Source organism: Mustela putorius, unplaced genomic scaffold (assembly GCF_011764305.1).
Source record: "Mustela putorius furo isolate JIRA1106 unplaced genomic scaffold, ASM1176430v1.1 tig00000698_pilon_pilon_pilon, whole genome shotgun sequence".
Classification (NCBI taxonomy): domain Eukaryota; kingdom Metazoa; phylum Chordata; class Mammalia; order Carnivora; family Mustelidae; genus Mustela; species Mustela putorius.
This window is the reverse complement of record NW_025421449.1, coordinates 5144712-5163615: the sequence shown is the minus strand read 5'-3', so window position 1 is coordinate 5163615 and position 18904 is coordinate 5144712. Positions and strand designations below refer to the sequence as shown.

General features: G+C 40.4%; 1 protein-coding gene across 2 annotated transcripts in view; it reads right to left on the bottom strand.

Moving 5' to 3' along the window:
- VCL (vinculin) overlaps window positions 1-18904 on the bottom strand; it is a 121837-nt gene that overhangs the window by 26726 nt on the left and 76207 nt on the right. For both annotated transcript variants that reach the window (XM_004769370.3, XM_004769372.3), the window contains exons 7-13: window positions 14842-14932; window positions 13845-13992; window positions 10232-10385; window positions 9377-9552; window positions 4952-5142; window positions 3146-3345; window positions 1669-1797 (exon numbers count right to left, since the gene is read on the bottom strand). In XM_004769370.3, the coding sequence (XP_004769427.1) occupies window positions 1669-1797; window positions 3146-3345; window positions 4952-5142; window positions 9377-9552; window positions 10232-10385; window positions 13845-13992; window positions 14842-14932 (1089 nt within the window). The remainder of the gene's footprint in view (window positions 1-1668; window positions 1798-3145; window positions 3346-4951; window positions 5143-9376; window positions 9553-10231; window positions 10386-13844; window positions 13993-14841; window positions 14933-18904) is intronic.

The following is an 18904-nucleotide window of genomic DNA, read 5'->3' as shown; positions in this document are numbered from 1 at the left end:
CAGAGAGGGAGACAAACCATGAGAGAGACTCTTAACTATGGGAAAGAAACGGGGCTGCTGCAGGGGAGACAGGTAGAGAGAGGGATGGAGTAGCTGGGTGACAGGCATTAAGGAGGGCACATGATGTGAAGGACACTGGGTGTTAGATGTATATAATGAATTACCGAACTCTACATCTGAAACTAATGATATTCTATATGTTGGCTAACTGAATTTAAATTTAAAAAATAATAATAATTTTTTTTAAAAAAAGAACTGGGAATAAAGGGGCGCCTGGGTGGATCAATCGGTTAAGCATCTTCCTTCAACTCGGGTCATGATTCCAGGTTCCTGGGATCGAGCCCTGAGTGGAACTCCCTGCTTGTCAAGGAATCTGCTTCTCCCCCTCTGTACACCCCCACCATGTTCTTGCTTGCTCTTGCTCTCTCTCACTCACTCTCTAATAAATAAATTAAATCTTAAAAGAATTGGGAATAAAGTACGACAAAGTCCTTGCCTGCATGGCCTTTCATGCTAATGTGAAGGAGAGAGACAAATAAGAAGTGAGGTAAACGCGTCAAATGTTGAAAAATGCTGAGGCAAAAAGTAGGATATGGAGATTAGGAAATCCCTGGGGCGGGGGGAGGGGTTGTATCTTCAGCAGTGACCCAAAAGTGACATTTCAGTAGGCGCTGATGAAAGGGAATGACTAACACAAGTAATTCTCTATGGGAGGAACGGAGAGAACAAGCACAATGTTCGCAAGGTTAGAATGCAGTAAACATAACCGGGGCACACTGGGAATACAACACGAGTCGGTCAGTGTAGACCGAGGCGCATAAGGGGTGAGGGTGGTAGGACCCGGGGTCGGAGAAGCCAGAGGGAACCAGATGCAGTGGTGTGCTGAAGCCACGGTCACAACTCCGCCAGCCCCTCAGAGCCAAATGTGCCGTCTCTTCCCAAGTCTGTGTTCAGTGACCCTGCACAGAGACACCCACCATGGGAATATTTACATCATGGAAGCAAACTTGACAAACCAGGGCTTTCTGGGTTTTAGACTTTTGTCCTGGAGTGCTGCCCCAAGCACAGCACTGGCCTCACTGTCATTGTAAGGACTCTTGTTTCTCTCGGGGACAGGAAGGAGTTGTTAGAAGGGGTTGAGGAGGATAATGACATCAAATCATTTACAAGGACTGCCCTGACTTCTGTGTTGAGAATAAACTGTCCTGATAAAAGGGACAGTTGGGACTGGAGTGCCCTATCCCTTGTTTCTTACAGCCCTGAACATGGTGCATGGGGTTATAACAGCTGTCTCATACCAGTGCGGAAAGACCAAGAAAATTCCAGGCATGCCAGTTCTCGTGGTGTCAAGGGTTGCCTATCTCCATGTTTCTTGTTACACAATAAAAAGAAAACCCATTTGTTTTGGTCTCTGAGAGGCAGGTCTTGAACAGTTTACAACTAAAGACATGTCCTGCGGACTTTCCTGACTGATGCACCTGGTGGGCAAGGCCTTCCCTCCTCTGCCCTTGCACCCTTCATCCACAATTTCCTAACCACCCCGGAAGCACGTGGGAATCACATTTTACCTTTACAGATATACAAATAGATATAAAGTGCATGTGTGTGTGCGTGCATGTGCGTGTACACGTCTGCCAACAAAAGATATAAAAGACCTCAGATACCCACTTCCTCCCTACTGGGAGCATCAGGAGGTGCAGTGGCCGCCACCGCCAACAGCTTGATGGGAGTTGTGGTATCGCTGAAAACATCGGACACCTCCTGAGTCATCGCCTCTTGCATCCGGGTTTTCAGATCCTTAAAAACATTGTTTAAGAACGAAAATTACCAAAAATGTCCAAAAAGCGCATCTGTCAATGTCCTCACTTCAGTGACACATTCATCGGTTCATTCAGTCTTTCGTTCAGTAAGTATTTATGATCAACTATGTACAAAGTACCAAGCCAGCACGGACTGGTGTAAGCTATGACTCCTGCCCTCACAGAGATCAGCCTCTAGCAGGAAAAGTAAGACAGGACCCACAAGTCCCGGGAGACCCCTCCACCCAGACAAGAAACCTTACTTCCTTTCCTGGTGGCTTCTAAGAAATAATCCTGAGATTCAGGGGGTAGAACCCAAAGACGACTCTGAAATGAAAGATTTCCTCCCCACTCCCAAAGCTGGAGGAGCCTGATAATGACCACAGAAACAGTAAGGATCGTTTGGGGGATGCAGTGCCAAATTTCTAAGCATTTTCTCACATTAAGAGTAAAGAAATTAAGGATGGCAATTTTTTTTTGATACATGTTTTTTCAGTTAAGTTTCTAGAAAAACTTTGATAACCAGTATATGTATCCATTTCTTAACATGGGTCTAAAGAGGGTTCTGAGAAGTCATGAAGAGGCTCCTTTTCACAGTTGTCATACTTAGTCCAATCTAAGTTTTCTGGATTTATAAAAAGAAGCCTCAGTCACTCCCATTGTGTCTCAAGGTGGGTGGTTCATGATACCGGAGATGATTTTAGGTGTTAGGCCAATGTTCTTATTTTAATAATTACATGTTTTCTTTTAAAGAATATTAGGAAAGATATAACTAGGTCACCAAGCTCATCATTTCAGGATTATTATGAAGTTATCTTTTAAATAGATCCACTCAAGTTTACAAAGGGAAGGGATGCCTGGTAGCTACCACAGAAGAGTTCTCAGTGGACTGAAACTTGGAAAACTTCAGCTGTCGTCAAACACAGGTGAGCTTTTTCCTAATCGGCTCTGGACTTCTTTATACCCTCCTGGATCCACCCTTCACTTTCCCTAGACTCAAGAAATTATGTATTTTTAAAATCTCTCTCTGTCCCTAGTCTGTCCATAACAGGAAGCAGAAAGTGAAATACGATGGGACTGGGGAGGGAGACAAACCACAAGAGACTCTTAATCTCAGGAAACAAACTGAGGGTTGCTGCGGGGTCGGGGGATAGGGATAGGGCAGCTGGGTTATTGGACATTGGGGAGGGTATGTGCTATGGTGAGTGCTGTGAATTGTGTAAGACTGATGATTCATAGACCTGTACCCCTGAAGCAAAGAATACATTATATGTTAATTAAAAAAAAAAAAAAACGCAAAGAAAAACAGGAAGTAGAGAAATGTCCTATGTGCTCCGAAGTTGTACCTTTAAGGAGTCTTGGAGCTGAGAGGCAAGGGCTCTCGCCTGAGGACTCTCTCCTTCCCCTCTGGCAGCCAGGTCAGCCAACTGGGCCGTCAGCTGGTCCACGCGGTCACACTTTGCAAGAAGATCTTGGCGATATGGCCCCATCATGACATTAGCCAAACGATGCCCTTCGGCCACAAGGCCCCGGATGGCAGCCTGACCTGGATCCAGAGGAAAATGCTGTAACTCACACAGACTCAGACAAGGCAACTGAAGTGCCTTTGTGCTAAACTACTCTGTTGTTGGTTATTTTATTTTTAAATAATAACATTTAGTGGAGTTTTTGTCCCTAACAATAGAAAAATTTAGGGAATTCAGAAAAGTATAAATAAGAATAGATAATCCACCTATAATCCTCAGAGATTGACACGGCTAAACATTTCCTTCCTGTCTTCTGAAAAAGTATCTTATTCATATTTATTTACTTAATTTTAATTCCAGTATAGTTCCCATACAGTCTTATGTCAGTGTCAGGTATACAAAATAGTGACTCCAATTCTACACGCTACTCAGTGCTCATCACTAAAGCAAACCCTTAATCCCCTTCACCTGTTTCACCCATCCCCCCCACACCAACAGCCCCTCTGGTAACCATCAATTTGTTCTCTACAGTTAAGTCTGGTTTTTCTGTTTTGTCTCAATTTTTGTTCATTTGTTTTGTTTCTTAAATTCTATATATGAGTGAAATCATATGGTATTTGTCCTTCTCTGACTGACATATTTCACTTAACTTTATACCCTCTAGATCTATCCATGTCATTACAAATCTTTCAGTCTTTTTTAATGCATTGCACATTCCTATACAAATATACATTTCTCTTTTACAAAAATGAGATTATACATTACATTTACATATTCCTTGCTTTTTTTATTTAATGGGAACATTTTTGCACATCACTGAATATTTTTAAAAAACCATGATCTCAAAATCTATATAATATCATATTAACTATAATTACTGATCACTTACTTATTATTAAACATTTATGCTGCTTATATACATTCTTGTATGTAATCATTAGAAAATGTCTGATTATATCTTATAATAAACTCCTCAAATTGCTAAGTCAATGAGTATGAACTTTTTTAAAGCTCTTTACACGTAATACTAAATTGCTGTTCAGAATGTTTATACCAATTTATTCCTCCCCCAGTAAATTATACATTTGTCTGATTCTTCAACACTGGGAATCACCAATTTAAAAATTTATCTTTTTATCCAACAAACACAGCAAATGAAGTAAATAGATCTCTCAGCTTCAGCTGGCTTGCTATCATAAAATGACCTAAATTCTTACAGATTCATCCTTAAAATCTCCCCAAAATCAAAACTCTAGGTTATCAATTCTACCACTGACTGTGTGGTGCAGGAGCCCTTACAAATGAAAATAACCTCAGTAGCTAAGTGTCTCTTACTTATTTTCAAAAATTACATTTAACTGGATATTTTCCAAGAACTGCAATCGAAATACAACAGAATGGAAGTAGACAGAGGCTGGAAAAAATTAGTTCAAAGTTTCAATTCCAACCTGAGGACCTTTCTATTTGCCCAAAGCAAAATCGTTTATTTGCTAATTCTTTTTTATTAAATCACAAGAATCATATTGGCTACATTTGGAAATGGAGTCCCACTGTAGAATGACTTACTCACCAGTCGCTGAAGAACCCATTCTGCACCCAAGTGCAGATGAACAAGATCTCTATCCACAACTTCTTCCTTTTCCCTGAGACCAGTTTAATGAGGATTAAGTGCACTTATGGCCTTACCAACGCCCCGGTCATCCACTGTGGGATTATCAATCCACCGCTGTGCCTGCTCAATCTTGCCCTCCAGGTGGACAGCTGCCTTGGCGGGCCTGCTGTTGGCCACAGCTCTATTGGTTTTGGTCTGCAAGTTCTGCAGGGCTGTGGCCACCTGTTTGGCCAATGCTCGGGCCTCTGGGGAATCTCCTTTGCCCCTTTAAGAAAAAAAAAAGCCATCCTGTCAGACACTATTTACATTGAGATGATTTGAATTGCTCTACAAATGCTAATGAGATGACAAATTGCTAATGATTATTATTAGCTTAGTTTGGAAGGAGAGTGGTTTATTTGGCACTAAAGTAAGAAATTAATTATTTAAATTCAGATTGCATTATCCCAGTTAAAACATTAAATATGAGTTTGAGTCAGTCTACCTCAGTCAAGCTCAACCATTTGGTCAGCTGAGCTGAATCAAATATCACTCAGTCAGCCATCATGGGAAATGCTAGTTCCCTCAGAAACTAGGTGGGCCCAAGTAGCCATTTATGTTGTATAACAGTAACTGAAGTAGTTATAGAACTAGTTATAATAGAACCAGTAATAGTACAATCTTTTTTCTTTTCTTTTTTGAGAGAGAGAGCATGAGCAGGGGTAGGAAGGTGGGTGGGTAGGGAGATGGAGACGCAGACACCCCGCTAAGCAGGGAAACTGGCACAGGGCTTGATCCCAGGATCCTGAGATCATGACCTGTGCCAAAGGCAGACACTTAATCCACTGAACCACCCAGTCGCCTGGAAGTACAGTCTCTGGAGTCCCAACTCTGACAGGTACTATTGCAAAGACTCTTATATTATTTAATCCTCACAACGACCCTTTGAGGTAGATACCAGTATTATCCCATTATTCAAAAAGCAAAACTGAGGTGCTAAAAGGTTGGACAACTCACCCAAGGTCCTATCACTTCCTTCGGTGGACTCAGAATTCAAACCCAGGCACTCCATCTGACCTCCCGAGTCCTCCCTCTTAGATACTTACACTGCTATCAAGCAATTCTCTCGTCTTCACCATAACTGATTGAACTGGTTATCTAACTCAAAGACAACACGGCCATAGTCAAGCAAGTCACCTACTTCCGGTGTGCATAAGAGTTACCTGGAATCTTAGTTTTAAAGGCAGATTGTTAAACCCACCATCAAGAAATTCTGATCAAGTATGTTGGTGTAGGGCCCAGGGTATACATTTTTTACAACCTTTTCCGGTTGATTCTAGGGTAGGCTGTCCATATTTCAAAACTTCAAAAACACTGCATAGTCAACTAGTGGTAGATCTGGAAATAGAAAGTCATACTAAGCCTGGGACATGGTAGGTCAAAGCTAGATGAAGAACCCAAACAAATTCAGCACACAGAGTGAAGGAGACAGCATACCATACAGCTACTAGGAGATGGAGGAAGGAACTTAGGGCTGCCCCCAGACTTGGCCATACTTCAAACAATTAAGTTCCATTAGATGCCTCTACATATTTCTAAAAAACTTCCACTTCTTACTTGAGTTAGTTCCTTGCAAGCAAAGAACTTCAACAATAGCATCAACATAGAAATAAAAAGAAAAACCACAATATATATCACAAAGAGAGATTACTGCCCCCAAAATCCCACTGCAAAGACTGCAGATTCTAACCATTATGAACATACAGAGAGTCTGATGCATTCTGTATCTCAAGTCCACTTCGAGAGAATTTCAGGCTAATCTTATCTGTCTCACCAATAAACATAAACATATTAGTCTGCCTGCCAAAATGACTAATTTAGAGACTCTCTTAAGAACTCCTTTGTGAGGGGCAGCTGGGTGATTCAGTGGGCTAAAGCCTCTGCCTTTGGCTCAGGTCATGATCTCAGGGTCCTGGGATCGAGCCCCACAGGGGGGAGCCTGTTTCCTCCTCTCTCTCTACCTACTTGTGATCTCTGTCTGTCAAATAAATAAATAAAAATCTTTAATAAAAATCTTTAAAAAAAGAAAAGAACTCCTTTGTGACTTTAAATTTCTATATCTTCTCCATTATAAAGCTGGACAAAGAAGGTGTTTATCATGGCTCTGATCATGTACAGGAAGCTATGTACATGCATACATTATAGTAATAAGTAATGATGGCGTGCGCCTGGGTGGCTCAGTGATTAAGCATCTGTCTTCAGCTCGGGTCATGATCTCAGGGTCCTGGGAACAAGCCCTGCATGGGGCTCCCTGCTCAGCAGGGAGCCTGCTTCTCCCTCTCCCACTCTCCCTGCCTGGGTTCCCTCTCTTGCTGTGTCTCTCTCTGTCAAATAAATAAAATCTTAAAAAAAAAAAAAGTAATGATGGCATATACCACACAGGGAGGTTTGCCCTTAACACTCTTACCATTAATTCTTTCTTCATCATTAAGAAACATTAATGAGTATCTGGTATGTATATGAAATTGTGGAGGATCTTTAAAACAAATATTCTCCTTGAGTTTTTTATTTTTTAAGCTTTTATTTATTTATTTATTTATTTATTTGACAGACAGAAACCACAAGTAGGCAGGGAGGCAGGCAGAGGGGCCGGCGAGGGTGTGGGGGGAAGCAGGCTCCCTGCTGAGCAGAAAGCCTGATGCAGGGCTTGCTCCCAGAACCCTGGGATCATGACCTGAGCTGAAGACAGAGACTCTAACCCACTGAGCCACACAGGAACCCCTCCTTTGAGTTGTTTTTGTTGTTGTTGTTGTTTAAATTTGACAGAGAGAGAGAGATCACAAGAAGGCAGAGAGGCAGGCAGAGAGAGAGGAAGGGAAGCAGGCTCCTGCTGAGTAGAGAGCCCAATGCGGAGCTCAATCCAGGACCCTGGGACCATGACCTGAGCTGAAGGCAGAGGCTTTAACCCACTGAGCCACCCAAGCGCCCCACCTTTGAGTATTTTTAAATAAGAATGCAAACAGATTATATAAATGGATTAATAGTAAGAAACAGAAATAGATCTATCTAACTCTATAGACATTATATTTTACAATTGTCAAATTATTTATTTTCTCCACCTAAACAATTCAAGATTTGAGGTATAAAACAGTGATCCTCAAATGATCGAGCTCGGTATACAATCAAACTTGAGCTGGGGCGCCTGGGTGGCTCAGTGGTTTGGGCTGCTGCCTTCGGCTCAGGTCATGATCTCAGGGTCCTGGGATCGAGCCCCGCATCGGGCTCTCTGCTCCACAGGAAGCCTGCTTCCCTCTTTCTCTCTCTCTCTCTCTGCCTGCCTCTCTGCCTACTTGTGATCTCTGTCTGTCAAATAAATAAATAAAATCTTTAAAAAAAAAAAAAAAAAAACTCGAGCTGTTATTTAAGTTGGTCTCCATCATAACCTCCTGCCTAAAGTGTATCTACTCTGCTCCCACCCATCTCCTATTTCACAGTTCTAGCTACGCAGGAATGTGCCTTCTTAACCAACATTGTCCCCTTGGTCAGTATAAGACTTGAAAGAACTTCAAGGTACCAGTCACTGAAGAAAGAGTACTGTCCCATGGAAGAAAAGGGAATGAAATATGCAAGTTACATGAAAAGCCAAATCTCACAAAATACTTGACTATGGTTACCCCTGGAGAAGGGCTGAGGCTGGAGGACCGAGGTGGGGAAGAAGCAACTTTTACTTCTGACGTTGTATTTTTTTTTAATGTTCTTTTAGCACATGCTGCAGTTTGTTTAAGAGAGAAAAATATTGGTCAAAAGAACAAAAGCAACACTTCTTTTCTATATAATCAAAGTAGATGCCATGAACGTCTTTAAAAAGCAGCAGCTGTGGTGAGGACATTGTATTTAAGAATCTTTTATAATGTTTGCATAAGAAATAACACTGCTGGGGAAAGAAGAAAGCATCTTCTTGTGCCCCGCCCTCCTCCACAGAATCTTTTCTTAGATAGCCACAGAAAGTATTTCCCTCATGCCTGGGAAATGGTTATGCCACAAACATGATATAGCAGGGAAAGTCCTAGCTTAGAAATTAAAAAGTAAGGGCGCCTGGGTGGCTCAGTTGGTTAAGCAACTACCTGCGGCTCAGGTCATGATCTTGGAGTCCCTGGGTCGAGTCCCACATCTGGCTCCCTGCTCAGCAGGGAGTCTGCTTCTCCCCTTGACCCTCTCCCTCCCAAGCTCTCTCTCTCTCATTCTCGCTCTCTCAAATAAAGTCTTTAAAAAAAAAAAAAAATTAAAAAGTAGATCTCAAAAAAGGAATTCTTCTGAAATTTATTCTTTTAAAACCATGTAACCAGCAAGAAATCATTTAACCTCAGTTATGTCAATAATAAAATAGAAGTAATATTTGACCTAGCCATGTCACACAGAATCAATGAGAATATAGCGGAATAACATCAGACATGCGCTTAACCTACAGCATTCAACTAATTATGTGCCTGGGGAAGAAAAGAGAGAAATCAAATACGTACTGTCTCCGTAGATCTGCTAATTTCGAAGTCAGAGCGGATATTTCCCCAAGAGAACGTAGAATGTCATCTCTCTCTTTAGGATCATCACATAATTCTGCTATCTTCCGAGCCTCAGTCAAAGCCCCTCGAATCTGTTCTTCTCCTTCTGGCCCTCCATTTGGATCTGCAAGCCAATTCTACATACACAGAAACAGAAAAGAAGCACATTGAGACCTCCTCATAAACCAAGGCATCAGAAAGATTTCAAAAGTAATCACAAGGCACACCAGTGACCATTTTATAATGCTGATTCTAACTTTTTTACCCAGGTTCTTAGCTCAGGTAAAATCAGATTGATCCTTCATCTTCTTATAAGTGATTTTCATCCCCATAAGAATAAACACTTTCACAAGCTTCATCTTATCTTTGACTTATATATTAATTGAACTTCCCAAACATTTGTGTTTCTCTGTAAAATGCCTGAAAATTGTTTTATAGGAGAGCAGCAGCAGAAAATTTTAACCCTTTAGCATTGCTATGACCAAACATAGCTGGGAATTTTAAGATGAAGACCAGTTTTTGTACACTGTGATCTATACCAGGAGCTAGTAGTATTCTCTCGGTATTCAGAGTACTTCCTTTTAACTAAGCAAAGTGTTCAAAACTAAGATCTCTATTTCAAAGTATAGATAAACAGGAGTCTAAACTTGTGGTGGGAGCAGAAGGGTTAACATTGGTAATTGCAGGGAATCGGTCATCCCTTAGAAACACCCGTCAATCACCCACAGTAAATGAGACAGACAGACAGACAGAGATGTAGGATAGTTACGGAACATTTTTCATTTATTGCCCACCTCTCCTGAAAATCGTTACTACCTGAGCAGCATCAATCTTCTTGGCAATGCTCTGCTTGGAGTTGGTCATAGCTTCCAGCTTGCGAGCTGCATTTTCCACTTTTGCTGTGAGCACATCCAGACCCTGCGACACCTGCTGGGCTTTCTGCATGGCCACGGGTGAGGCCCCTTGTCCTCTGCTCAAAACAGATGCTGTCACTGTACTCTCTCAAATACTTACTGGCAAGATATCATGAGATGCACAAATATGCCATTTTTGTTAACCTGCTTGTCTTTCTCCTTTCCTCCAGTACATCTGGGATAGCACAAGAAAATGCAGAAATAAAGCAGAACACCAAAACCCTCTACTTTCTCCTTTCGCTTTTAAAAATATGCATTAGCTTTCTGGAACGGCAGTACCACTTTAAAGACCAGCCTGCAAATTTTGGTAATAATGATTCTCCTCTTGATGGTGATTACATAATCAAGTCTGAACTTCAGGGGGAAAATGTGCTTGTGATCTTCTTGCTATGGAGGGTTTGTTACCATAGTAATGTGTGCTTTTGGGGAAAAAAAAATTCCATTAGACTGTCTTATTTATGGGCAAGTATACACTGAAAATGTTTCAGGAGGTAGTATACACAGTGTTACTGAAAGCACACCACACTGGGACCAAACAGATCTGTGTTCAAATCCTTACTCTTGGGAGCCATGAACCTTGTTTACGATGGGCTTCAGCTTTCTAACTTATAAAATGATGGGTGGGGAGGTAACAGTTCTCGCCCTGCTTACCGAACAGAGTGGCTTTAAGCAAAAGAATTAACCTGGAAACACTACGGCAATAAAGCAATACAAATATATGACTACTACTGTTACTGAAGTCTCATTATTATTATAATAAACCTAATAAGAATCTTAAATGTCTACCTTCTGTTCCTATGCAATCTATAAATATCAAAACAGTTGGTACAGAGGCGGGCGAAAAGCACTGTTGACAAGAAACTGGTTTCCTGCCCCCCCCTCATCAAATTCCTGAAGAACTAATTTTACTATTTTCCTCTTTCAGAAGTGGTAGGCTACTAAAAGTGATGTGCATTATTAGACACTTGTTTTCTCTTTGTGAGAGAATGTTCAAGTTAAAATGAAGTAAGATTTGCTACCTTTTCATAAGCTCAGGTGTTTTAATCCACTCGGCCTAGGAAACTCTCCATGACAGGGTGACAACTTGATCAGCCGGTAGAATGGCAAAGCTTATATTCCTAACCTGACCTTCTGACTGTAGGATGAACTCCACAACATCGCTGCTTCTCTTAAATGAAGCACGGACCAGTCATTCATTTACTTGTCCTCTTAAAATTCATCTTTATTTTTCATCTACACCAGTATCTGAAATAATGAACTCAGTCATATTAATTGCCAGGTACTTATACTTGAGGCTTCCCTTTTATGTGCAGAGGAATGGAAGACTTTTGGGACCTTTTACAATTTAATTTGCTTTTTTCCTTCAACTCTAGTAATTCATGCTGGAGAAACCTTTTTGGTATAAAAGTCCGGCTGTGAAAATATAAAAATATTTCTGGGCTATATAATTTTTCATTCAAAATAAAAGTTTATGAGTCCCGTGGCAGGAAAAATAGATCCTTACAACCTAGAAACCCCAGGTGACTGAAAAGAAGCTTTATCAACGAGGAAATTGTTGCTGAGCCTCAGCCACGAAAATGTTAAACATGGAGGCATATTTAAGAAGGGCTAACAGGGAGATAGCTCGCTAATCTTTCATCAGGAAAGTACACTGCAGGCTCCAGTGTGAAGGAGGCCCGTAACTCCTCATCACTGTGTGAGTCTTTTCTCTTTACAGACTTACGGTCAGTCCCATACAGCAACCACCTTGTTCTCTTGCTCAAATTCATCTTTCTCTAAACACATACAACTGTGTATTTGAGAATTCCAAGTGAGAACTGTCTACCACACTGTGAAAAGGCTGCAGACAAAAGAGCCAGCAGTGAGAAATCAGAAGAGCCAAGAATCTTGTCAAGCTGCATTGGCATTTCTCCGAACAGGAACAGAACTCCTTTTTGTCCTCTCTGTAAAGTTCTTGTCATGCTCATGACAGGGGAGACTGCTTCCCAGCAGGAGAAAAAGGCCCATTGAGCTCAATGAGATCACATTTATTTATGTAGTTCCTTCTCCCTACAAGGTAGAGACTCTTGACCTGAAACCCCTGGAGCTTCCAGCCCTACCGTGAATCCACGTACCTCTGGAAATTCTATGTAATATTATATGGCACATTTATGGGCTTCTTTTTAGGTACAGGTTAATGGCTTTCATCAGATTATAAAAATTACTTTGACCCAGAGAAGGTTAAAGAACCACTCCTTTAAGAACTTGTATTCTTGGGCGCCTGGGTGGCTCAGTTGGTTAAGCGACTGCCTTCAGCTCGGGTCATGATCCCAGAATCCTGGGATCGAGTCCCACATCAGGCTCCCTGCTCCTTGGAGAGTCTGCTTCTCCCTCTGACTTTCTCCCCTCTCATGCTCTCTTTCACTGTCTCTCTCTCAAATAAATAAATAAAATCTTAAAAAAAAAAAAAAAGAACTTGTATTCTTGGGGAACCTGGCTGGCTCAATCAGTAGAGTGTGCAACCCTTCGTTTTGGGGTTGCCGGTTTAAGCCCCACGTTGGGTGTAGAGATTACTCAAAAATAAATAAACTGAAAAAAAAGAACTACATATATAGAGAGATATAGATTTTTTTAAAAGTAATCTCTTTATCCAACACAAAGCTCAAACTCACAAAAAGATCAAGAGTCTCACACTCCAACGACTGAGCCAACCAGGTGCTTCTTAAGTCTATTCTGCTAATACATTTGAAACCAGGTCTAATAACAGTGCACATTAGTAACATGTCAAGGGGCGTTTCTGAGGCCTGTCTCTGTGGAGATCCTATACCTTCTAATTATCCAAAAATGTTTCATGACATTCTTGAAGCCAAATTAAACTTCATCTATACTAGTATCTCAGCAACATTTCAGTTTTTCCCTAAACTCATATTACAAAATTCCATAAAAATGAGGATCTTTCAGACACTTCATTGACGCTGTGGATGAGTTCCCAAAAAGCCTATATTATTCTGAGTTTTCTTAATAGCTTACTATATATATTTAGTTTATAGCAGGAAAGTTCTAAAAGTCAAGTCATGAAGTAGGTAAAAGAATTATGAAACCAAATGAATAATGATGAAATAGAAACTCAAAACAGCCTAGAAATAACCAACTTACACGATAACCCACTTAGCTGTTTTTTTTAAATAATGTGAAATAATTCCAATGTTTTCACTCTTTGTTTCTTTTTACCCATCCTTCATAAAACATACGCCTACCCATGCCAGACTTCACCACTTATTCATCATAAGTCTATAGCTAGAAACTACGATACTAGATTTCTATTCCAATTTCAACTATACAAGGCATCTGCCTATTTTAAAAGTTTATCAGAGGAAAAGTTCACTTCGATCTCAAATGAACAGAATATAATAATCTGTGTTATCCATTAGTCCAAAAGAACATAGTAAAATTAGCAGAGACCTGCTCTCTAAACACTCTATCGAGAGTTCCACCTTATCCATCACCTAACTAGGGTAAGAGCAGAGCAAATTTACCTGGCTCGGAGGTCAGCCACTTGATCAGTCATCTGCCCCAGCATTTTACAGGTTCCCAGGATCTCCCTGCGTTCTTTGCCTGCACAGAGTTCACCGACTTTTCCAGCTTCATCTAAGATCTGTCTGATGGCCTGCTCACCGGCATCCCCTAAAATAAAGAGATATTCAATATCTACACTGTTGATGCATTAATTATTTAGGAAGGATGCTTTACAAGTCATCTCATTCATGAAGGAATGGATGATTTTAAACGACAAGACAAGTGAATAGAAGACGATACATACGATCGCTAACAGCCAAGCAGTGCCCTTAAACCAGAGGGTGAGGTTTCAACCACAGATACTTCTAAAAAAGACATTTGGAATCATATCCATCTGAGGATGATAAGCAGCTTGTGGTAAGAATATGGACGACAAAAATAGGCTCTACTCACTTAATACTATTTAGCACCTCTAACGTCCATTAAGCTTTTTGTATTCATTCAAATATTAATCTAAAACTGAATATTAGATTAGAAAATCCATAAAACCTAGCTCAATAATCCATTTGGGTCCTTATATAAGTCAACTTTGCTTTCTAATTCTTATTGGCATCACCATTTAATCTGCTTAATTAAGTACTTTGTTGACATAAATGGAAATCTGCCCAATGGGGACTAAAAGAGTTTTTATTCAAAATAATTACCTTTCCAATTCAGAGAAGAAGTGAACCAAGAATCTGGCAAAGAATGCCCAGTTCAGCTTGGCTAATTCCTCCATGGTGAGGGGTGACTAGTCATTGTCCTTTATCCTTCTAAGGACCAGTAATGCTTCAATGAGTCAAAACTACCAGAACATGCAGCATGCTCCTAAAAGTTGCAGTAGTTATCTCAGAATTATGAGATTACGGGAAGATTCACTTCTTTCTTTCTTTCTTTCTTTCTTTCTTTTTTTTTCTTTCTTTCCTTGATTTTTAGCTTTTTATTGTATCCATCAGAAAAGCAGAATCAGAGGATTACCTGGAGAGGCACTGGGGTCACGGAGCCAACCTTTGGCCTGGTTCAGTTTGGAGTCTATGGAGGCCAGTGCTCTCTTCATGGCTTCAGTGTCCTTTTGAAAAGAAATACAATTACATTCTTTGCAAAAAACGGAGATACCATCATACAAAGTAAGACAGAGGAAACGTTACAGCACTTAACATACAATAGCTAAGGGAGTCCTACGACAGCCTTAAAAATACTTTCATCACACCAGAATGCTTATTTCTGTCAAAATGCAGCATGGTGCATGCAAATCTTCAGTTAATTCTATTTTGTTTTCTGGTCTCTCTACTGCTAAACTGTGAAAACTGGTAAAAATCACTCAAGCCAAGAGATGCTTCATGTCTGCAGCAGGAAAAAGCCCTGTGGTCACATGCCTCGTTATCAGCCTTCCATTCCACATTCATCTACCACAGCCCCCCTCCCCCGCAGCCCTCCCTGCATCCGGGAAGCCTCATTAGCACATGGCACCACAAATCACAGTACTTTTACGTCTTGCTCTGAAATACACAAACTCTAGGTGATACTTCGCTACACTTGGCATCACTAGCTGGCAAAAAATTTGAAAAATTTAATCTAGCAATTTAGTTTTGTTTTTGTTTTTGTTTTTTTTTTTTTAAAGATTTTATTTATTTATTTGTTTGACAGAGAGAAATCACAAGTAGATGGAGAGGCAGGCAGAGAGAGAGAGAGAGGGCGAAGCAGGCTCCCTGCTGAGCAGAGAGCCCGATGCGGGACTTGATCCCAGGACCCTGAGATCATGACCTGAGCCGAAGGCAGCAGCTTAACCCACTGAGCCACCCAGGCGCCCTAGCAATTTAGTTTTAATTCCACAAATAAACCACTCCATGTAATGCAAGAAAGAGAAAGTGTTATTCTGCCCTTCCCTGCCCTCCTCATCCTCCTCATTCTTGGTTCCCTTCACCATCCTAACTCAGAAGAAGAGGCAGGATAAAATAAGTGGGTCTCAGGTGATTGTTTACAATCAGGATTCAAAATGGTTAGCATTAAACCCAGGACATAAGCATGAAAAGCTGAAGCAGACTTAAAAATACGCCAATTGTTTGCTGAAGTTTTTAAAATACAGAAGAATGTAGAGAACAATATAATAAATACTCATGTGTTCACTCGCACAAGTGACAGGCTGGCTATCTCTTAAGTCTCAATTTAACACTTTAAAAGAAAAGTGAGTGGGTGGCTCAGTCAGTTAAGTGTTAACTCTTGATTTCAGCTCAGGTCATGATCTCAGGGTCCTGGGGTCAAGCCCCAAGTCGAGCTTCATGCTCTGCACCCAGTCTGCTTGGGTGGGATTCTCTCTCCCCTCTCACTCGGCCCCCTACCTGCCCGCACTCTCTATCTCTCTCTAAAATATAAAACAGAATAAAATAAAACAAAACAAAAAGACAATTGACCTCCCTTCTGCTCTAGGGAACTGACTTTTACAGAGTTCTATGCACAGAAGAACAGAGTTAACCTCTGAATTCTAGGCAATGCCCTGAATCCCTAACTTTTTTTTCACTTTCTGGTCCTGCAAAACTGGGGTTCTTAAAGGTGTGGTACCACTACTCTTCCACATGGGGGCACGAGGAGCATCCCCACTTCTGATCCAAACAAGACCCAGCACTAGGACAAAATAAGCTGAGGATAGCGCTCAGAGGCTTAATTTAAGGTCAGTAGCCTGACCACAACTTTTCCAACGGACCTATTCAATTTTAAGGACTCTCAGCTTTAGGATTTCCTCCCTTCCAATCTGAACAGAAACAGATCGTTCTCCTGTTTTAACCTCGGCTATCAAAGGCTTCTAAACAGCAAATTCTCAGTCTCGGCAACTTAACAGAAATGAATTAAATTACTGAAAAAAAAGTAAATAAAATTATGTTTTATTATCAAGTTATATGGAATTATGGAGGTTATCTCTCAAAAGAAGGGATTGAGTATCTATTTTGAAATCCATTTGTAATTAGTGCAAGTAGACAAATGGCATTTTTTAAGAGCTTTCATTCTCAAATGGCTCAATTATTTCCCTCCTTCATCTTGTCCTACGTTAATCTGCACAGGAAACCCTGCCTTTAAAAGTCAGCTTTGGCCTGATTCCAGATTAGCAAGACCCAAATCAATACCTGTTTAAAGAGAGACTCAGGGAACTCCCAACCTCAGAGAATTAGACAGCCTTTAGGGTCTAATACAAATTACAGGACTTTGTCTAGGTACAGTAAGAAAAAAATTCACAGCTCTTACGAGGGAGGTATGTGCACACTCTAAAGAGAACTTATATCCATGCAAAAAGGATTTAAAATCTGTTAACCATTTCTCTAGCACATTATTATTTTTTAGAGTGAAAAAAAATGAGATTGATTTCATTTCAAAAGTCTAAATTCAAGGGGAACAAAGAGTAAATATTTTGTGTCTACTCTAGCATTAAAGGCTATTATTTGGGAGCACCTGGCTGGCTCAGTCAGTACAGAACGCAACTCTTGATCACGGGGTCATGAGTTCGAGCATCATGCTGGATGTGGAGCCTACTTAAAAAAAAAAAAAAATCAAAAAGAAATAAGGCTAATAGTTTGGAAACTAACTTTAATTGAGGATTTCTTACATATTAGGTTCTGTTTTAGATATTGTTATCCCCTCGTTACTTCATTGAACCTCAAATTTAAATATAATTTTATTTTACAAATTAAGAAACAAGGGCTCAGTCCTACAAACTCAACTAATCTCAGGTTTGCTGGCATCAAACCTATCTATTTTAGATTAAATAAAACTCATGAATTTTTTCTTTTACCGGAAAGAGTGGCTGAAGATTCTTCTAACCTTCTGTAATAGTCAGCAAGGCTTTGTCTTGTTGATTTTGGATTTGGTTAATACTGCCCAGAAAATAAGATCTAGAAATCAAATTCTTAAACCTCACTACCCAAAATGACTTATTTTATTCTTCATTGCCCAAAATCGATTTGGAACATAATGGAAAAATTAGCTTTGCTCTATTCGGTGTCTCAAAAATCACTGTATTTTTTTCTCCCTACTAAAGCATGACTGGCCACCACACTTCAAGGAAAAAATCTAATTCTCAGGAAGTGAATAATTTACTTCTGAGTGGGAGATGATGTGACATCAGTAAGTTAAAATTAAGAGGTGCTCATTTTTCCCTAAAAATGACCCATGGCAAAGTTGAAATGAAGTTGCATTTTTTAAATTGGGAATTTCAGTTAGTTACCAATTCTTTATAGCCTCAATTTTAAACAATTCTGATGACCTAAAACACTAACTGAAAGGACCACCTTAGACTCTTTTGTTACAGAGCAAGTTTTGAGTAATCATTTAAACATATTACACTTTAGGGGCACCTGGGTGGCTCAGTGTGTTAAAGCCTCTGCCTTCGGCTCAGGTCATGATCCCAGGGTCCTGGGTTGGAGCCCCGCATCAGGCTCCCTAGTCAGCAGGGAGCCTGCTTCCCTCTCTCTCTTTCTGCCTGCCTCTCTGCCTATTTGTGATCTCTGTCTGTCAAATAAATAAAATCTTAAACATATTACACTTTAATGTCATATCTATTAAAGTAAAAAATGTCTGTGGGAACAAATATTTTGGTCTTATAAGAATCTCATATACACTTCTTTTGAAGGGTAATATTTATTATGGAATTGACAGAACTGTCATCAGCAGCATAAGAATCCTAGATATGCTATAAACCAATTCACTGAACAACCAGGACTAGAAGTCAATTTTTTTTTTTAAGATTTTATTTATTTATTTGACAGAGAGAAATCAGAGGCAGGCAGAGAGAGAGAGAGGAGGAAGCAGGTCCCCCGCCAAGCAGAGAGCCCAACGTGGGACTCGATCCCAGGACCCCGAGACCATGACCCGAGCTAAAGGCAGAGGCCCAACCCACTAAGCCACCCAGGCACCCCTAGAAGTCAATTTTGAGATATATTTATAAAGAGTGAAATAATCATAACCTTGTGGTCAACCATACTATGTACCACAAAGCTTTCAGTTAAACTATGTCATGCCTAAGTACCCAGAGTACAATGTGGGTACAAAATAG